Genomic DNA, 19,370 nt, shown 5'->3' on the forward strand with positions numbered 1-19,370 from the left:
GTTCCTTGGCCCTGTCGTCTCCATAAATGAAAGAATAGACAAGTGTGGAGGAGGAGGCTAGGGTTTATTTATTTCCGGGTGTTTGGTCAAACAAAACAACTACAAGTAGTTGTATTTTCGTATCCGTCTTTCTAATGTGTGCTTAATAAACACTAATTTCCATGAGTTTGACACTTTTTTATTGGTAAAGTTGTTGTAAATATAGGGGATCCAACAATATTTATAATTAGAGCACCAATCAAAATGTACCAAACTACTGTGAGTTAGTGCTTATTATCTGCCTGTGGACACACATTAGAAAACCCGTGTGTGGTGTGCTTATGGGAGTAGATGATGAAGAAGACATCCCTCAAACGTAGCTTGTCTCCCCACCATGTGGGACGGTAGCTATTTTTACGACACTCCGATTTATAGCACATTCTTGGATTCGGACCCACTGCCGTTCCCCGGTCTTTGTGATTGAACTCGTGCCCCCTTTATCGAGATACTTCTCATATATACATACGCGAATTTATTAGTTTTTATACAAGATTCAATTTCCTCGTTAACTTATTATTACATAAAATTTTGATTTTGATTTTTAACAAGAAGTTTTTTGTTTCTTGTTTCGATCACACGACAGTGATGGTTTAATTATTGCAAAAACAAGATGAGTATGAATAATGTATGAATTATTAAAATAAATAAATGAATTATATCAAATGTCTATTAAAAGAAAGTGTTTTTTATAATTTAATAGAAGGCGCACTCTTGATCAATTTGAATAATTAAAATCTCAATCATTGCAATAACGGTATAAAAAACGGTTTTTTATTCAACTAAAAGTATTTAAACTTTTTCCAATATCCATTCTATTAAATTTAGGATAAGCAAAAATTGAATTCAGTCTCCTAATACGATAAAAAAAAATCTTTTATCAATTAATATTGTTTACGCAACCATATTCAAACTTGATTATATTACAATATATTTAATCGGAATAAATCAAATCAGAAATGATCTTTAAACTCTTACATTTAAAAAGTAAAAACCTAGACGTAGACTTGTCGTTCAAGAAAAAGAGAATAAAAAATGTGTAAAACAAAAGCGTTTATTATACAAAATTAAACATTTTGCTGGGATTAGTATACCTATATTCTTATTTCATTCCATTTTGCAATTGTTTGCTATCTTATTATTTTTTCCCACTTATTTGTGTTGCAGTTTAATTTTGAAAATAAGGTCAATATATAAGCGTTGACCAGTGTTCGAAAAGTACGAATTTAAACCTAAATAACGTCATTTCTCTCTTTCCCGTCCTCTCAATACAAAATTTGAATTAGTAAAGCACTGTACTCTCTCTCACCCAACTTAAAGTAATCATCTTCACTTTTAGAGAGAGAAACAAGCAAACACTCTAGAGAGAGAGATTAACTAAATACATTTCCGATATACCTCTCTCTCTCTCTCCCTCATCTCTCTCATCTCATCTCTATCTCTCTATCTCTCTCTCTCTCCCTCCCTCCCTCATCTCTCTCTCTCTCTCTCTCTCCCTCCCTCCCTCATCTCTCTCTCTCTCTGTATTAAGTGAGAAATGAACGCCGTGGGGAAAAGATCCGGAGCGTCGGCGGCGCATCACCAGCGCCAATACTCCGATAACTTTCTCGAAACGACGTCGTCATCATCGAACGGCCGGTGGCTGCAATCGGCCGGTCTTCAACACCTCCAGTCTACTAATCCTCCTCCACAGGTTCCGATCCTATCTATACTTATATATTTATTGTATCTATTCACAGATCTGAGTAATTGATTGTAATTTGTGTGTATTGTGTGTGTATTTGTTTAGGATTTTGGATTTTACGGAGGTCAGGGATCGAGAATGTATAAGAATCCGCAAAGGACGTTTAGTGGAAGCAGCGATTTGTTCGCGGAGCCGTTGACTCCGCCTGGAAGTACGAGAGGTCAGAGACGGAACGGAGGCGATGATGCGAATGAGTTTAGTCCGGGGCTTTTAGATCTGCACGCTTTCGATACTGAGCTTATTCCTGAGGTAATTACTGCTTTTCGTAATTGTATACTAGTCTTGCGCCTGCATTTTCGAAATTGTGATATTGTTATAATTGCCGATTTTAAGTTAGGTCAGTATTCGGAGTAGATTTGAAGATGTTTTAGTTAGATATTGCTGTGTAGGAATTGATACAATGTGAAGTGTATGTTTAACTGTTAGGCTACTTTTGGCGTTGTAGAACATGCTTGTGTGGTGCAAAACTTTGTAAATTATTTGAATTGGATTTTATATGAACACTCTATGAATGTGCTTGTTTTGTGTGCTGCATTTGGCTATAAAAATGTAATCATTACTCTGCGTGTATGTTGGTATATTGTTACAATTGCCAATTAGATTTCTAGGTCATTGATACGAAGTAGATTTAGGGATGTTGTAGTAGTTTTGTTGTAGTTAGGTATGTTTGTTTGATGTAAGTTGAGGTAAATTCACTTATCGCTCTGCATGAACTGATACATTGTATCTATAATCGTTGCATCAGTGGTGTTGTAGAACATGCTTGTTTGGTGTATTTTTCTGTAAAATATTTTAATTGGATATTTTTATGAACACTTTATATATCTACCTGTTCCATGTGCTGCACTTGGCTATAAAAATGTAATCTTTAGTATTTACTCTGCCCGCATATCGTTATATTTTATAATTTTGACTATAGTTTAGGTCATTGATTTGAGGTTGATTTAAGGATGTTGTTGTAGTTTTTTCATAGTTAGGCATGTTTGTTTAATGTAACTTTATGTGAAGTTACATAGTCTTCACACTAGTTTCGGCATTGCAGAACGTGCTTGTCTTGTGCAAATTTCTGTAAATTATTATTAAAATTTGGCTATTAATGTGAACAATATAATTTTGATTCTCCCATGGTTATGAATCTAGTATAAAAAGTTACTTAACTATAGTGTTAATTTGGTGAGTTTGATGTAGGTAAACTTAAGTTTGTATTTACCTTTAAGATTTTTTGTTTCATTGTTTGAATGTAATTGTAAATCATATTAGCAGATGCCAACTCCTGCAATGGTAGATGCTCCTGTGTATCATTCTTCACGAGGTCGAAGTTTTGATGATTCTGAACCATACTATGGAGCCAGCAAGCCAAGTAGCAGAGCTCGTGGAGTCCCTGAAAACAGTACCTTTAAACCTTTTATTCCTGAGAAAGAGAAGGCTAGCAATGTAGCAAAGATTAAAGTTGTGGTATGTTTCCAACTTTGAGATTCTCTCTGTGTTCTAAAGAATAATTTTAAAGATACACCCCTGGTTAGTAAATCGATTCTTCTCATACCTGTGCTTATGTAACTTGATTACAGGTTAGGAAGAGACCATTAAACAAAAAGGAGATGTCGAAAAACGAGGAAGACATTGTAACTATCGAGTCACAATCAAACTTCCTGACAGTTCATGAGACTAAATTTAAGGTTAGTACATTTGCTCATGAATGCTAAATTCAAGAGCATGTCCAATGCTAATGCTATATTATAACACCAAAAGGTGACTTTTGGTGTTGAAATAGGGCCTTCAAGTCCAATGCATAATTTTAAAATAGAACCTAGTAGCTTTGAACAAAACCATATTGCATATATCTATGTTTGAAAAAATGTATTCTTGCTTCTTTTTTTCCATTCTCCCACTTGCATACATAAATCGTGCATACTTATGTGAGAGTTATAGAAAAAATGTACTTGGTTTCAAATATAGAACCAAGTACAACATATTGCTATTTTACATCCAAGGCTAGCATTGCATTGGAGAGGTTTGTTTTATTTTTGATGTATAACTTAAATAATAGATGAAACGTAAATTATAGCATTACATTGGACTTGCTACAATATCTTTATTAGTTTAACTGATAGCATAATCTTGTTAGATTAGATCCCATTTTGTTTTTGATAGTTATTCTTTCTAAACTCGCTTCTTATTTTACTCAGTTTTTTAGTATATAATGACTTTGAAATTAAAGATAAAAAGTTTTTGTTTTTGAAAGAAATTATGAGATAATCAAACAAGTATGTCTAGAAAATCACTCCTGTCACGAATTATGCTTTCAACATTACAACATTTCTAAAATGTTTTCCTTCAGCCCTTTTATTTTGTGAAACGTGAATATCAAACATTATCCTCAAAATGAGGTACCTCAACTATTTTTCCAAGTTATCATAATCTCAAGTTACTGGATCCTGTTCCTGTATATGAACATTAAGCTAATGCTTAATGCCTGTCGGCCCTGTCCTATGCTTTGTTATCATGTATTAAGGTTTTCATATTTTTGTTACATAGTTTTCTATGTCCTCATAATGTGCATGCTTGTTTCTTGTCAAAATTTGAACATATGCCATCACATTTATTGTTTACATTTACTAGTGTTGTTAACTGAGATGGTCATACTCTCAGTCACGTGATTCAATAATGTTTACAATAATAATTGCAATGTAACTGGTCAAACCAACTTTGTACAGTAATTGTTTGGACTTGCTTATCAGTCGCATACTCGCATTGCTTAGGCACATTATTATCGTTCCGTATCTATGGCTCAAGTGTACATCTTAAAATATCATTCTTGATATTGCAGGTTGACTTGACAGAGTACGTGGAGAAGCATGAATTTGTATTTGATGCAGTGCTGAGTGAGGAGGTTTCAAATGATGAAGTGAGTTCATAAGATAACTAGAAATGTAATGAATGGGTACAACATAAATTGTTATACATGGATTCTCAAAAATTAAGCAAGCTTGTTTGGTGCACTTCAATTTGTAGGTTTATAGTGAAACTGTGGAGCCAATAGTTCCAATAATATTTCAGAGGACAAAAGCTACTTGCTTTGCATATGGGCAAACAGGTGATTTGTTGTGATCCTATTAGAGTTCCTTTTGCATCTTAATATTCTTGTAGTAAAATTTTGGAGACCATCTTACTGATTTTTTACTAAGAGTAGACAATAGACTATATAATCTTGAAGTTGAATGTGGGAGGGGATATGATTAAGCTCGAACTCCAAATACATGCTCAGGCTTCTGCTAAAGTTCAAACTTCAAATCCTTATTAAATTTTATGTAAAGCCTACACACTACCAAGGTGAGGTTTAATGCCACAATCACATAGGTAGCAAAAGGTCTGGCGACCTCCAACACCTAGTTGTTCTCTAGAAACACCACCGTCGAGTAAGAAGCATTTTTCAACCAGTGTTCCCACATCCCTGCAATGCTCAACAGGTAGTAGCTCAGGCTCCTGCAAACCATGTTCACATGCTCTATCTGGCCAAATACATGCTCAGGCTTCTGCTAAAGTTCAAACTTCAAATCCTTATTAAATTTAATGTAAAGCCTACACACTACTAAGGTGAGGTTTAATTCCACAATCACATAGGTAGCAAAAGGTCTGGCGACCTCCAACACCTAGTTGTTCTCTAGAAACACCACCATCGAGTAAGAAGCATTTTTCAACCAGTGTTCCCACATCCCTGCAATGCTCAACAGGTAGTAGCTCAGGCTCCTGGAAACCATGTTCACATGCTCCATCTGGCCTTGGTCTTAAACCCTCAAAAAGAATATTTACGAAAATTGTTGCAAAATGTGACCGATTCTTCCTCTTTTTTCAGGAAGTGGAAAAACTTTTACAATGAAGCCATTGCCACTCAAGGCATCCAGGGATATTTTAACACTGATGCACCGTAATTACCGCAACCAAGGCTTCCAATTGTTTTTCAGTTTTTTTGAGATATATGGAGGAAAATTGTATGATCTTCTCAATGATCGGAAGTAAGTCAACTTATCTTCTTTGCACTAGATTATTTTCCTTAGTTTAGTGTATCATGTTATCTGAACTCATCTTTGGCAGAAAACTTTGCATGCGAGAGGATGGAAGTAAACAAGTTTGCATTGTGGGTTTGCAAGAATACAGAGTATCAGATGTGGAAACAATTAAAGAGCTCATTGAAAGAGGGAATGCAACAAGGAGTACCGGGACAACAGGTGCAAATGAAGAATCCTCCCGTTCGCATGCCATACTTCAACTTGCCGTTAAGAGGTCAGCAGATGGGAGTGAAACCAAGCCTGCTAAAGTTGTTGGCAAACTCTCCTTCATAGATCTTGCCGGAAGTGAACGTGGAGCGGATACTACAGATAATGATAAGCAGACAAGGTAATTGGATATTTACATGGTTTTTCCCTTGCTCAGGGAAGCTGTGTGTTATGTAGCTGATACAGGATTCCGTGTTTTCTTTTTTTCCAGTGTGATACTATTTTCTTCCAACGCAAATTTCTAGATTTGTTCACTTCTATAAATCCTTCATAAGTATTTTATAACCACTTTCTATCTCGTGTTGTTTACTGGTACATTATTAGTATTATTATGTATAAATTTAATTTTTTGTTGCTAATTTTTTTCATATTAATGCTTGTTAACCTTTAATGAGAAATTTCAAAGCACAAAAAATTGATATTTACTGACATGGAGTTTTTCGAATTTCATCTTTTTGTATGGCTTCTTCAAGGATCACAAATGCAGTTTATTCTGTATGTTTATATGTTTATTCAAAAGATGATACCTTGATGTTCCATTTTACGTGTCCTTTGCCTGCTTCATTCTGACTGCTGCGGTTTAAAGGCAACTTGTGTTATATTTTAAATGTTCTTACCCTATATTGGTGTTCTGCAATGCAGAATGGAAGGTGCTGAGATCAACAAAAGCTTGCTTGCACTGAAAGAATGTATAAGAGCTCTTGACAATGATCAGGGTCATATTCCTTTTAGAGGCAGTAAATTAACTGAAGTACTGAGGGATTCATTTGTTGGGAACTCTCGAACTGTCATGATCTCTTGCATTTCACCAAATGCTGGATCGTGTGAACATACTCTTAACACCTTGAGATATGCTGACAGGTAGAAATTGTATTTGGATTTCTTTTAGTTATTGCAGAATTGCAGATTTTTTTTGCTTTACAGTATAATCTATTGTTCTCTTCCATAATAGGGTGAAGAGTCTCTCAAAAGGGAACAAGAAGGACACTTCATCTTCAACCTTAAATCTGAAGGAATCTACCACCATGCCATTATCATCTTCTTTACCACGGGTGCCAACTTATGAAGATGACATAGCTGATTCATGGCCTGAACAAGCTGATGGCGAGGATTATGATGCATCGGAGGAGTTTTATGAGCCAGAGAAACCGTTGTGGAAGAAAAATATAAAACCTGAAGCATCATCCTATGCTCCAGAAGATAAAATGAGGAGATTTAATGGCCAGACAAAACTGAAAGAGCCAGCAAAATTCGATTCAAGAACTTCACAGCCTGATGACGATCTGAATGCTCTACTAAAGGTGTGAGCTGCAGCATAATCAATTTATATTCTTTTACTGGTTTAGGCTTAACATAAACATGCTTTTGTTTTCTCTGCCAGGAAGAGGAAGAGCTTGTAAACGCTCACAGGAAACAGGTGGAGGATACCATGGATATTGTTAGAGAGGTCTGTGATCTAATCCTAGCTATAAAATTTCACTGCGGAGAATATTAACAAGTGCAGCTAATGAATCTTACAAGAAGATATTACCAGAGCAAATTAACCTGTTGATATATGAAATAAAGAGAAATATAATTGCCCATTAAGTAAAGTTTTTGGGCTGAAGATTATCATTAACAAACTTTGTTACCATACAACTTGGGGTTGTTTCATTTATTACTGCTTCATTTCCATGCTTTTGAACATATAGAGATTTGATGTGCATTTTATGATCTTACCTATTTCTCTTTTTTTAAACAATTACTTATTTCTCTTAATCATGTAGGAGATGAATTTGTTGGTTGAGGCAGATCAACCAGGAAATCAGCTAGACGACTATGTGTCCAGGTTGAACGCAATTCTTTCCCAGAAGGCTGAAGGAATCCTGCAGTTGCAAAACCGTCTGGCTGAATTTCAAAGGCGTCTAAAAGAGCATAATGTTCTGGTATCTTCATCTGGTTATTAAAGCTTGATTGAATAGCAAGAAGACAGGGAATGCAGATTCGCACTAGTGAAGAACAAGTGTTTGGTTTGATGCAAATTTCACTTCTGGGAAGAGATATTCTGTATTTGCAGTTTAGAATTTCAGCAAGTTGGACAATGATTTCTAGGTCGCTTGGGCATGTTTCTGCATTTTGATGACATCAAAAGCCAGAGGGATTCTAAATTGTCTGAGGCAAAACGAAATGGTGGTTGGATCCCTTTTTATTTGGATCATCATTCTTTGCTTATTTCTTTTGGCTTCTTGTTTAGAAAGGGAAAAAACCATAGATGAAAATGGTTTTCAGCATGATTTGTAAAGATTTGCATCTAATTATTGTCGAGATCAAGAAATGTATTAAATCTTAGCAGAATGGATTGAACCAGTTGAAGTGCAGAACTTTGAATGCATATATGCATTCATTATATACTTTTATTTTGATGATCACTGATTTGTGTTCTTGCCTAGGTGATTTTGCAAAGGGCATAATGAATAGCTAATAGAGTATAGAGAAATAGTTTATAATAAGAACGAGAGAACTCTAATTTAGACCTAGAAAAATTTGCTCAGATCACTATTAATAATGCTAAAACTGATTTTTAGTCTTTTTCACTTGAGAAATTTTATATAACTTCTGTACCTGGTACTTTTTCACAAAAAAAACGTAATGATTTATAGAATAATCAAACTTTTTTTTAAAAAAAAAATGGCTCACAGATTAGGGTCGAATTTTGAGACGACGGAGGAAAAACTTTTAATCACGGAGATATCCGTGCTCAGAATAATCAAACTTTAACATCCGTGCTCAGAATAATCAAACTTTAGGGCCGTAAGGGAAATAATTATAATAATTTATACCATTATTCAATTTTAGGGTTGTAAATTTCTTGTTTGAAGACTGAACTAATTTTTTAAATAATTTAAATTTTTAATAACCAATAATCTGTGACCTGTTACATTATCTACACACACTTCACATTGCGTTAATTATATTCTACAATTACAATTCACAGTCTAGTAATTTCTGTCATCCAAGAGGATAAAATTGTATAATTTTATTCGTCGATTTTGTCACACCCATAAATTATGACGAGTTATCCTAACTACAAATCAAACTTAAAAAATTAAAAAAAAAACCTATCAACCAAAATAACACATGTATACAAATGGAAACGATATCATGTTAGTTAAGATTCTCCAGTGTTAATTTTGTCTTAAAATTCTGAGTATCACATCAAATATTATAAATTGTGTCTGTACATAATCTTTTCCATTTTTGCAGTGTTTTGACTAGAACTTGATAAACTTGATGCCATACTTATTAGTCTCTTTCATCAAAGTACAAAAGTACAAAAATGATAACAACTTAATCAATGTATTAATCTAGACATGTATTGATTATAGACTAGAACATATTTTTTATGGATCCGGGACGTAAATTTAGTGCAGGGACGTTAATTTATGCATGGCGGCATGCACCATTTCCGCCAGGGCTCACCACCACCGCATCCCTACCTCTGCGACTAAGGACACTCGTCCGAGCCTCGTGCAGGAGGAGGAGTCAGATGGAGTACCAGCAGCCGTAAATGCACGTGCGCCTCCAGTTGTCTCCTCCTCTGCCTCAACCTCTACATCTGCCTCAGCCTCGGCCTCCACCTCCGCGTATGCCTAGTAGGTTTCATATGTCGGAGGTGGCGGTTGGGGTTGTATTCGGGTTCGGGTCTGCGATTTTGTTGCTTATTGTGGTTTGTTTATTTGTGTGGAGTTTGCGGAGGAAGAGAAGAATGGTTGCAGGCTTGTGTGAAGGAGCACCTATGGATAAATCTAAAGGTAAAGTAAAAAAAAACACTCTTTAAGTTAAGAGTTCGACTCTGGACGTGAACGCCGTGTTCGTTTAACTATAAAAAACACTGTTTAATATTGAAGTTTTATATGCATTCAGTTCTAGCCTTCATAACTCTATATGCTGTATGATAATGAAATTAGGTTCTATTGTATAATAATGAAATGATATCTGTGGATTTTTGGTCTGCAATTTTTTTTAAAATTCTAGTAAGTCATTAAGACGGTCAAGGGTAGTTTATGAGTAAAGTATGCAAATTCTTAAATTTTTACTTGTAAGAGTTGAAATTTTTGGGGTCCTTGAGTGTAGGGGGCCCTAGGCGCGAGTCTTACTCGCCTATAGCCGGGGCCACCCTTGAAGACGGTACAAATTATAGACGAGGAAGGGGGAATTGAATCGAACATGAGATTCTCAGCCTTCGCCACTAAATCAGGACCTCATCGCCCAAATGTTGAGTATTTTTTTGTGATTTTTTCGATGTGGAATTTTTTTGATATTGTTTTACTCTGACTCTTTGAGACTGGGAAAGAGAGAAAATAAATAGAGAAACAAGAGATGTTAGTTGAATTTTGTGTGTTCTTGGCTGCAATTTACATATTCCAATGAAAAAAAATATAGTTTTCGATAAAAATAGTGATGCTTGCAAGTGTTACCAAGTGATTTTGGTCAAAATAATGTAACAATCTTTGATAAGAATGGTGATTATCATTGATAAAAATGGCGCTGCTTTCTTCTGATAATATGATTGTTCTTGCCAGAGGATCAATTCGATTATCCACATCTGCAGAATGCTTGTTCTCCGGCAAACAAAATGGTCTGGCAACCTCCAACACCTAGTTGTTCTCTAAACACACCACCGTCGAGTAAGAAGCATTTTTCAACTAGTGTTGCGACGTCCCTTCAGTGCTCAACAAGTAGTAGCTCAGGCTCCCGGAAACCATTTTCACATGCTCTGTCAGGCCTTGGTCTAAAACTCTCACAACGAATATTTACATACGAGGAATTAGCAGGGGCAACTGATGGCTTCTCTGACAATAATCTCCTCGGTGAAGGTGGTTTTGGGCAGGTTCACAAAGGAATTCTTTCTGATGGGAAAGAGGTTGCAGTAAAGCAGCTTAAGATAGGAAGTGGACAGGGCGAGCGTGAATTTCAATCCGAGGTTGATACTATTAGCCATATTCATCACAAGGAATCTGGTTTCATTAGTTGGCTACTGCAGCACTGGTGATCTGAGGCTGTTGGTTTACGATTATGTTCCAAATAAGACCCTGGACATTCATTTACATGGTAAGCTCTCTGCATTTGTTTCCTCTTCTGTGCACTTCATTGTTACAATTTCAAGTTGCTTAATAAAACCTTTAAAAAGTAGACCTAAATAGTCATATTTAGAAAAAAAAGTCATCTGCAACTTCCTTTCTGAGAAAAAAATGTTTCTTTATCTGCTATGATTTGGTTATAAAGAAGATTTCAAAAGGTATCGATACTTGTTTGATCCATGATAAACGCACAGTTAAGTCTTTCTGTTCGTGCCAAGTACATCTGCATTTGGAATGCAACTTCATATGATTGATGTCCTGAAGTTCAGAAGTAACATTCTAATCTTAATTTTGAAAACAATTTACAGGAAAGAGAGGAGAACCTCTTCCCAGTAATTGGGCTCCTCTAAACTGGGCAACTAGGATGAAAATTGCTCTGGGATCTGCAAAAGGATTGGCATTCTTGCACTGAGGATTGTAAGTTAACTAGGCACAATGTGTTTCTGTTTTACGTAGACAACTTTGAACCTCAATTATCTCTGCAGGTCAGCCAAAGATCATCCATCGCGATATTAAGGCTGCTAATATTCTGCTTGATAACAGTTTTGAAGCAAAGGTAAACTTTAGGAGCACTCTTCTGACTACCTTTAAGACTATAAAATTTTATGAACATAATTGCTTGTCAACCAAGGATGTACCTAATATGTAGCCGCTTTAAATTGTGTTTCTGCCAAAAACATGTCAAAGATTTATAAAGCATGACAAGATCTTTCTGAGTTAACTTCAAATTCAGGATAACAACTGGGACTTTTAGCATCTGAACTTAATAGTAATTAATACCTGCAGCGGTTTTTTGTAGTTGTCCTAAGCTTATGCAAATGCTGTCTCAGGTTTCAGATTTTGGACTTGCTCGTTTCACTCTTGATACAGATACCCACGTCTCCACCCGTGTGATTGGAACCTTTGGGTAAACCTTCTTGTCGACTCAAAATCTCTCTAGCTACCATTCCAGTTCCCCGTGGATTACTTAATTTGCTATGGCCTATAAGTATGCTTCTATTCTGCACATAGTTTTCATTCACATTTGCACTCACCACTTGCAGTTATATAGCTCCAGAATATGCCCAGACCGGGAAATTGACTATTAGGTCAGACGTGTTCTCTTTTGGAGTCATGCTCCTAGAATTAATCACTGGACGCCGCCCTATTGCTAAAGATAAAGGTCTATTCTGCAAGGAGGATAACATTGTTGACTGGGTGAGTATTTTATTTTTTGGAGGATATCTTCCATATTATAGCTATTTGTTCGACAAATGTGCATTCAGTAAATGTTTCATAGAATTCCCTGAAATGATACTTTACATGTGATGTAATTTCAGGCACGGCCTTTGCTCGCACAGGCTGTTCATGAAGCTGACTTTGATACTTTAGTTGATGAAAGGTTGCAGAAGCATTATGATTTCACAGAAATGTCCCGAATGGTTACTTGTGCTGCAGCTTGCGTACGCCATTTGTCTAGGCTCAGGCCAAGAATGAGTGAGGTATAAAACTACACCTTAAAACTAACATTTAGCATAAAAGCTACCAGGACTTGAAGAGAGATCTTGGGTTATTACTTAATGTTACTAGGCTTCGTCTCAGTTTTGTGTTGAAAAATATCTCACTATTTAGTAAATTTGTGAAGTAAAATAGATTTTGGAACGAGCACAAAGGAAGTGCCTGCCATGCCATGTCTGCTAGCTAGATTTCGTAAGGTCTTTTCTTAAGCTTGTGTCAAACACCAAATTGCAGGTAGTCCAAGTTTTAGAAGGGAAGGTTCCGCTGGATGTGCTAAAGATGAGCGAGACTGCATGTGGTGCTTCAGCTGCAAGCTCAGATTTTGAGAGTATCGCATATACAGAGAAGTTCAGAAAGCTTTTATTTGAGAATCTGGAGAACTCCAGTGAATTTAGTGCTCAGACTAGTGATCTCACTCAACAGCCATCTGCCTCCAGCAGTGAACTGCTTCGGGTTCAACCTTTGGAATCTAGTCAAGGCGACCCAAGCAAAACTAACCAGAACGACGTAATTAGAGAGGAAAAAGAAGAGATAGTTGAAATTTTCTGAAAAATCTGACATGATTTCCCAGAGGAAAGTCTTCTTCTCTTTCTAGTTTCTGCAATTCCTAAAGTAGCTATTTTTGTTTTGCTACTTTCTTCTTTCTCGACGCTGAAAGCATGGTTTAGTTTTTCATAGTAGAACCTTAGAATTTAGCCAGATGCTTATGTTGGGTACTTAGTTCAGTTGTAATTGCTTCATAGGTTCAGGCAAAATATTCTTCAACCTGCAAATGCTACTTCTTAGCATATCCCTCTTCTGTTATAACTTAAGCTGATTAAAGACAATTTTAAGTCTGGAACTCTATGCCTGTTCCTTGGTTGCAAAGTTCAGGAGACATCACGTTGGCTGCCTGATGTTATCGCATTGTTTACAAACTAATATACAAATGCTGATAGATTCTTGTTAGCAACACTTGCTTTAATCTAAATCTTCGATACCTAAAAAGCCACTCGTCGGGGCTTTCAAAAAATTGGAGATATCAAAGCCTGGAACTTTGTCATTAGTTTCTTACAGAAAGGTCTGGGAATGTAGTTTCACAACTATTCCATTGAAACAAATACATTATCACCATCTTACATTTATTCGGTTAAGCCCTTGACAACAGAAATGCAGATGGTAACTTACAGTGCCATGAAGATTGAATAAAAGAAAAAAAGGAACTGCAGAGTATTCTATATTTTTATGAGAAGATCAGCTGTACGAGCACGAGTTCTTCTTGAACTTTATCGGTTTGTTTCTGGTGGAATCGATCACCAGAGGACACGAAACATGCTTCCTATGCCTCGTCCTTACCAATTTCCCTACGACGTGTCCTTCTGATATGATCTCAAACTTAAGTATCAAAGGAACTTCAATAACATTGTTGTCAGAAGCAACTAAGCCTGATCCAGCCCCATACAATGGAGCCCTGAATGCTTCCACATCAATTGATACAGTTCGATGACTCTTTCTTGGTTGAAAATATTTCTTCAGCTGCATTCAATTAAAACCAAGAAATGAATATAAGATTTCAGCAGTATATAAGACAAGCTGCATTGTGGTGCGAAAACTCTGGTTCCAATCAGGTCAAACTGATAACTAGTCCAGTAGTATTGTCGTCGTGCATTATATCATTGCTAATTGTCTAATATCTGGTAACAGACCATTGTCAAGATACCTCACCTGTCCTGATGCAATGACAATGTCCGCGTAAATGAAATTAACAGGTGTGGAGGTAACATAGATGCCGAAAAATGTAGCAGGGTTGTAAACACTCAAATGCAATGAGCCATTGAGCGTCAACATCTTTGTTGGTACGCCAGTGAAGTCTGCACCAGCTCCTATGTAGAAGTTGTTAACTGCCAGGCTCTGCAAACCATATCAACTATCATAATGCATACTAAAACAAACATCAAGAACCACTATGCAATGCTAATTGAGTTGCCTTTTCCATGCTCTCCTATTCCAGTTGAACATTTCATGCATGATAAAGAAAAACAGAAGCCATACCTTAACATAGACCTCTGCTTTGTAAGGCCTGGCTGCACCCCATATAATGAGGCAAAACACAGTGAACAAACCAACAAAACTGAGCAGAAAAATGAAGGCTTGAATTCGTCGCATGAAACGCTTTTCATCATTATAATCACCTTCTTCTACAATCACATCACACTCAGGCCAACCCTTCTCATTCCTTTTTCTTCCCCATTTCCTCCCTGAAGATGATCGAAAGATCCCCGAGAATCGACTAGACGATGAATTTCTGGAGTGTCTTCCGAAGGAAGGGTGTGAAGGGGAATCCACTGGACTGGTAAAATTAGGAGTTGGGTGCATTGAGGATGATTTATCCCCATCATGAGAACTCCTTGAAGGGCTTTGCACAAAATATGCTGCTCTTTTTGGTGAGCCTGAAGGTGATGAAGGTGCTAAACTAGTTGCATCAGACTCTGATTTGTTGTTCAACATATTTCAAGAACTTAAACAGAGATCACAACTGAATTACAATTTGAAACCGAGAGACTAATACATAAACAGTATGAAATATAACACAGGACTGCAGAAGTTAAACAAATGTGCAATAGAGTACACAATTTATACCAACCATATGTTATACAGCACACCGGTTTTACTTAGACCCGGCAACGTGCCGTGTCGTGTACAAACGTTCCGCGTAATTTCGTGTTTTTGTGTACCAAACCTTAAACCCGAACCCGACCCGGATTTGCATTCAGTGTACCAATTTGGTTACACTAACCCAGAACTAATATATTCGTGTTTACCTGCTTTAGTACACTAAAGTACACGAATTATATACGAAAAATATTAATTGTTAAAAAATGCAATATATAATTAAATGGTGAAGTGCTCACTCACGCAGTTAAGGAAAAATAAAGTATATTTTAATATTTACAATTATATATATGTTATTTAGAATAGGATAAAATTCACATTTGTTATTTAGTATATATATGTATATTATATATTTTTTATAATGTAATTATTTATTTATTCCGTGTACTTTCGTTCCGTGTCGTGTACCTATATTGGAAACTCAAACCCGACACTAATTATATTCGTGTTTTTTCGTGTTCGTGTACCAAATTTCCGAACCCAAACACTAATTATTCGTGTCGTTTCGTACCGTGTTCACGTGTCGTATACCCGTATTGTCAGGTCTAGTTTTACTCCGCAGTATGCGTAAAGTAGAATTTTTGACGTGAATGCATGTTTCTCGTATTTTCACGTACCGCAATATGATATGTTACATAAAATCGTTTATCTCATACCATCTGCCATTTATAAAACCAACCGCATGCTATATGTCCCACTCGAAAATAAGAAGAGAAAGAGTTACAACTTACAAGTATGCACTGTGCACACTACTCAAAGTGTATTACTATAGAAATGTAGGTAGACAAATGAATGGTGATTGCAGAATCTTGAATTATTAATCAAACAGAAGCACACAAATTATGTAAATGCAGACAGGAAATAAATAAGAGTCTGTGCAGTTGTTAAATTTAGTTGAGTTAATATACCAAGATTCAAGTGTCAGAAGTCAGTTGGATTTGTCTGGTTTTATTTGCATGAGCAAGAGGCTTGGAGAATGAAGGAGCAACAACAACCAACAAAATTCCCATACCTCATCCAGGCCTGTTCTGGATCCTACATAAGGTTGTTGTATATTAAAAACTGTCGGCAGTAAATAAAATAAAAAAGAAAAATGTACTCTTTGATGCAGTGTATGATCTTGTTAAAACATAGGAGTAGTTTTTTTTCTGAGTTATAACTACGATAAGTGAGAATTGAACTGAAACGATAAGAGATTCTTGCCACCAAGATGAGCGAGAATAGAACTAAACGATCAGAGATTCAAACTGAACGATTAGATATTCTTGCCACCAGGATGAGCGAGAATAGAACTTAAACGACTAGAGATTTAAACTAAACAATAAGAGATTCTTGCCACCAGGATGAGCGAGAATAGAACTAAACGACTAGAGATTCTTGACACGAGATTATCTATTTTAGTAGTATCAACAGAACATGTGACTATGCGAGAATGGTAGCCGGTAGATATGTACCTTATCCTATAAATCCACCTAATGCCATATATGGATGCTTTCTCCGCTGGCTCTAGCTCTATTATTTCAAAATCATACAATAATCTGTTTAATATTTCGACACGATAATAATTTAAATAAGGCTTAATGGCCTTTTGAATCTCAAGATTTGCACCAATATATTCATCTGCCATGTGATTTCAAAGTATTCCTTTTGTCCCTAAAGTACTGAAAACGTACCTTTTAAACCTTAGACCGCCCGGTTTGCATCGGTTTTTTCCTCCAGTCCTTCGGGTTTTTTTTCCGTCCAAGATTTAAAAAGTACGTTTTGAGTTGGGGCAAATAAGTATATTGGTACAAATCTTGAGATTCAAAAGGTTATTAAGCCTTTAAATAAAATTATACAGTTGTTAATACTTATAAAATATACTCCCTCCGTCCCCCTCAATTCTTTACATTGGGGGACGGGGGTCCGACACACACTTTAATGCTCTTATTAAATGTAGTTGCATAATTTTTTTTTAAATATTTTTTTCTTCGAAATAAAAATATAATGTTCAAACTTTTATTAAAAAAAGAAGATTTTAAAAATAAATTATAGAAATATACTTTATAATTACCTTAAAATGCGTGTCAAATATGTGAAAAAAACTGTAAATAAATGAGGGGACGGAGGTAGCAGCAATTTGTATACCAAGCTCTGTAATTGATTCTCAAATGACTTTGGGAGGACAAGAGACAATGGCACAACTAAGAATTGAAGAAAGAAATGTAGTTCATAGGGCAAGTAAAAATGAAGGGCCAGAAGAAGCATGGAGTGGCCCATTTGGAGTTTGAAGTTTTTTAGTACACAACTGGGCACTACAGTCCATAAACACCTAAAGGATTAATCTGGACCTCACCATCTTTATCCTCAAACCCCTGCATGGTTATCCATTTGATGAGCTGATACCCTGTGTAAGTGTTTGCTTGTTTTAGTGAGAGAGAGAGAGAGAGAGAGGTCTTCAAAGTGAGGAAAAATCAAAGAAGTGACAGGAGAGAGAGAGAGAGAGAGAGAGAGAGAGAGAGAGAGAGAGCGAGAGGGAGAGGGAGGGAGGGAGGGAGAGAGAGAGAGAGAGAGAGAGAGAGAGAGAGAGAGAGAGAGAGCTGCAGAAGTCTCCAAGGTGAGGACAGAATCAAATAAATGACAGCAGAGAGAGAGAGAGAGAGAACTGTAGAAGTCTTTAAAATGAGGACAGAATCAAAGAAATGACAGCAGAGGTTGGGAGACGTGCCATCATAAGAATCCACATCAAATGGTTCCTTGACATTTGGAAAAATGATGAGTCTACTAACTTTGAATTCTCTAGTCCCAATCTGCATAGACTACTACTAACATTAGTATCTAGACTTTTAAAACAAAAAAAAAACATAAAAGAAAATATTTGTGAAACAGTTACTTGTAGCTTTCATTCTCTCCCTATACTTCTTAAGAATCACAAGAAAAACAATAGCTCCATAAAAAAAGACCATCCAAGTAGGAAAAAAAACAGAAAAAAGTGTAGAACTTTAACACAGACAAGATGCTGGAAGGGAAAGCTCTGATAGAAGACACAGACATGCCAATGAAGATGCAGGTCCAAGCCATGGCTTCAGCTTCTCAAGCACTGGATGTTTATGATGTTCTTGACTGCAAATCCATTGCTGCACACATCAAAAAGGTAGACACTTGACAGACATACGCATAATTATCGAAAAATTTAAACATATGTATGAGAGATTTCTAATACTTTTAAGTTTACATGAACAGGATTTTGATAAGAAATATGGGAATGGATGGCAATGTGTTGTGGGATCAAATTTTGGCTGTTTCTTTACTCACACTACAGGAACTTTCATCTACTTCACAGTGGAGACTCTCAACTTCCTTATTTTCAAAGGAGCTGCTGCTACACCACCATCATCTCCATGATGAAGCATCTTGTTGCAAGAAAAGCTAAGGATTATAGCGAAGAAATGTAGTTCTATGTTTCTTATCGTATTTCTGTCAATAGGTAGAAAGGCTCTAGGGTCGCAACCTGTAAACCTTTGTCAGCTCTATGTAAATTATCATGAAGGGGCTTTTTTGTGCCCTCTTTGTAATATGAGCACAAACATTGCATTCCTTTGTTCTGTCTTGCTTAATTTTTTAGCTAAATTTGGTGTGAGATTCATAGAAGTAATTGAACTTAAAAGTTATCGAGAAGCTTCTGACAATTATAAGGAGAATCATGAATTTTGTTCTAATAGGAATACCAGTTGGATTCTCTAGAGACCTTTGAGATTCTTAACAAAAGGGAAGTGAAAGACTAGAATCTATTGACAATTGACATGTAGAAAGTATCCTAAACACCGTCTCAATCGACAAGGATAGCTAAAGCCTTAAGGAGAATCTGAGATAGTCCACAGAGGCTGCATATACTACATTTGAATCTCAAATGCATCATCTTTAGACTATCTCGGTGACATATAGTATAAACTATTTCTGGTACTCAAAATCCAGCAACTGTTCTTAAAGGCTGCCCAGGTAGAATTACAGAGTAAATGATATAAATGAAAGGACAGAATTTATATTTCAATCATGATAAAACTTGAA

At 36.2% G+C, this 19,370-nt stretch overlaps 3 protein-coding genes and 1 pseudogene across 4 annotated transcripts; 3 read left to right on the plus strand and 1 right to left on the minus strand.

Annotated features, from left to right (window-relative positions):
• Positions 1–1,299: 1,299 nt before the first annotated feature.
• LOC141717523 (kinesin-like protein KIN-13B) lies at positions 1,300–8,462 on the plus strand. 2 transcript variants are annotated; one of them, XM_074519641.1, is made up of 12 exons: positions 1,300–1,729; positions 1,826–2,029; positions 3,041–3,235; positions 3,349–3,456; positions 4,608–4,685; positions 4,793–4,874; positions 5,634–5,793; positions 5,873–6,175; positions 6,697–6,915; positions 7,007–7,355; positions 7,436–7,501; positions 7,821–8,462. In XM_074519641.1, the coding sequence occupies exons 1-12, from the start codon at positions 1,574–1,576 to the stop codon at positions 7,998–8,000; spliced, it is 2,100 nt and encodes a 699-aa protein (XP_074375742.1). In that variant the 5' UTR covers positions 1,300–1,573; the 3' UTR covers positions 8,001–8,462. The 2 variants fall into 2 exon arrangements, with proteins under 2 accessions (XP_074375742.1, XP_074375743.1); XM_074519642.1 differs by having other exon boundaries at positions 3,044–3,235.
• Positions 8,463–9,601: 1,139 nt separating this feature from the next.
• LOC141718205 (proline-rich receptor-like protein kinase PERK15) lies at positions 9,602–13,220 on the plus strand (annotated as a pseudogene).
• A 447-nt stretch (positions 13,221–13,667) lies between these two features.
• LOC141717524 (uncharacterized) lies at positions 13,668–16,401 on the minus strand. Its single transcript, XM_074519643.1, has 4 exons — positions 16,232–16,401; positions 14,703–15,168; positions 14,376–14,561; positions 13,668–14,186 (listed from the first exon to the last, which is right to left on the minus strand). The coding sequence occupies exons 2-4, from the start codon at positions 15,156–15,158 to the stop codon at positions 13,905–13,907; spliced, it is 924 nt and encodes a 307-aa protein (XP_074375744.1). The 5' UTR covers positions 15,159–15,168; positions 16,232–16,401; the 3' UTR covers positions 13,668–13,904.
• Positions 16,402–18,075: 1,674 nt separating this feature from the next.
• Positions 18,076–18,900, plus strand: LOC141717525 (uncharacterized). The gene is made up of 2 exons (XM_074519644.1): positions 18,076–18,456; positions 18,546–18,900. Exons 1-2 carry the CDS (start codon positions 18,319–18,321, stop codon positions 18,705–18,707), a joined length of 300 nt encoding a protein of 99 aa, XP_074375745.1. The 5' UTR covers positions 18,076–18,318; the 3' UTR covers positions 18,708–18,900.
• The last annotated feature ends 470 nt before the right edge of the window (positions 18,901–19,370 follow it).

Source organism: Apium graveolens, chromosome 4 (genome assembly GCF_009905375.1).
Source record: "Apium graveolens cultivar Ventura chromosome 4, ASM990537v1, whole genome shotgun sequence".
Classification (NCBI taxonomy): domain Eukaryota; kingdom Viridiplantae; phylum Streptophyta; class Magnoliopsida; order Apiales; family Apiaceae; genus Apium; species Apium graveolens.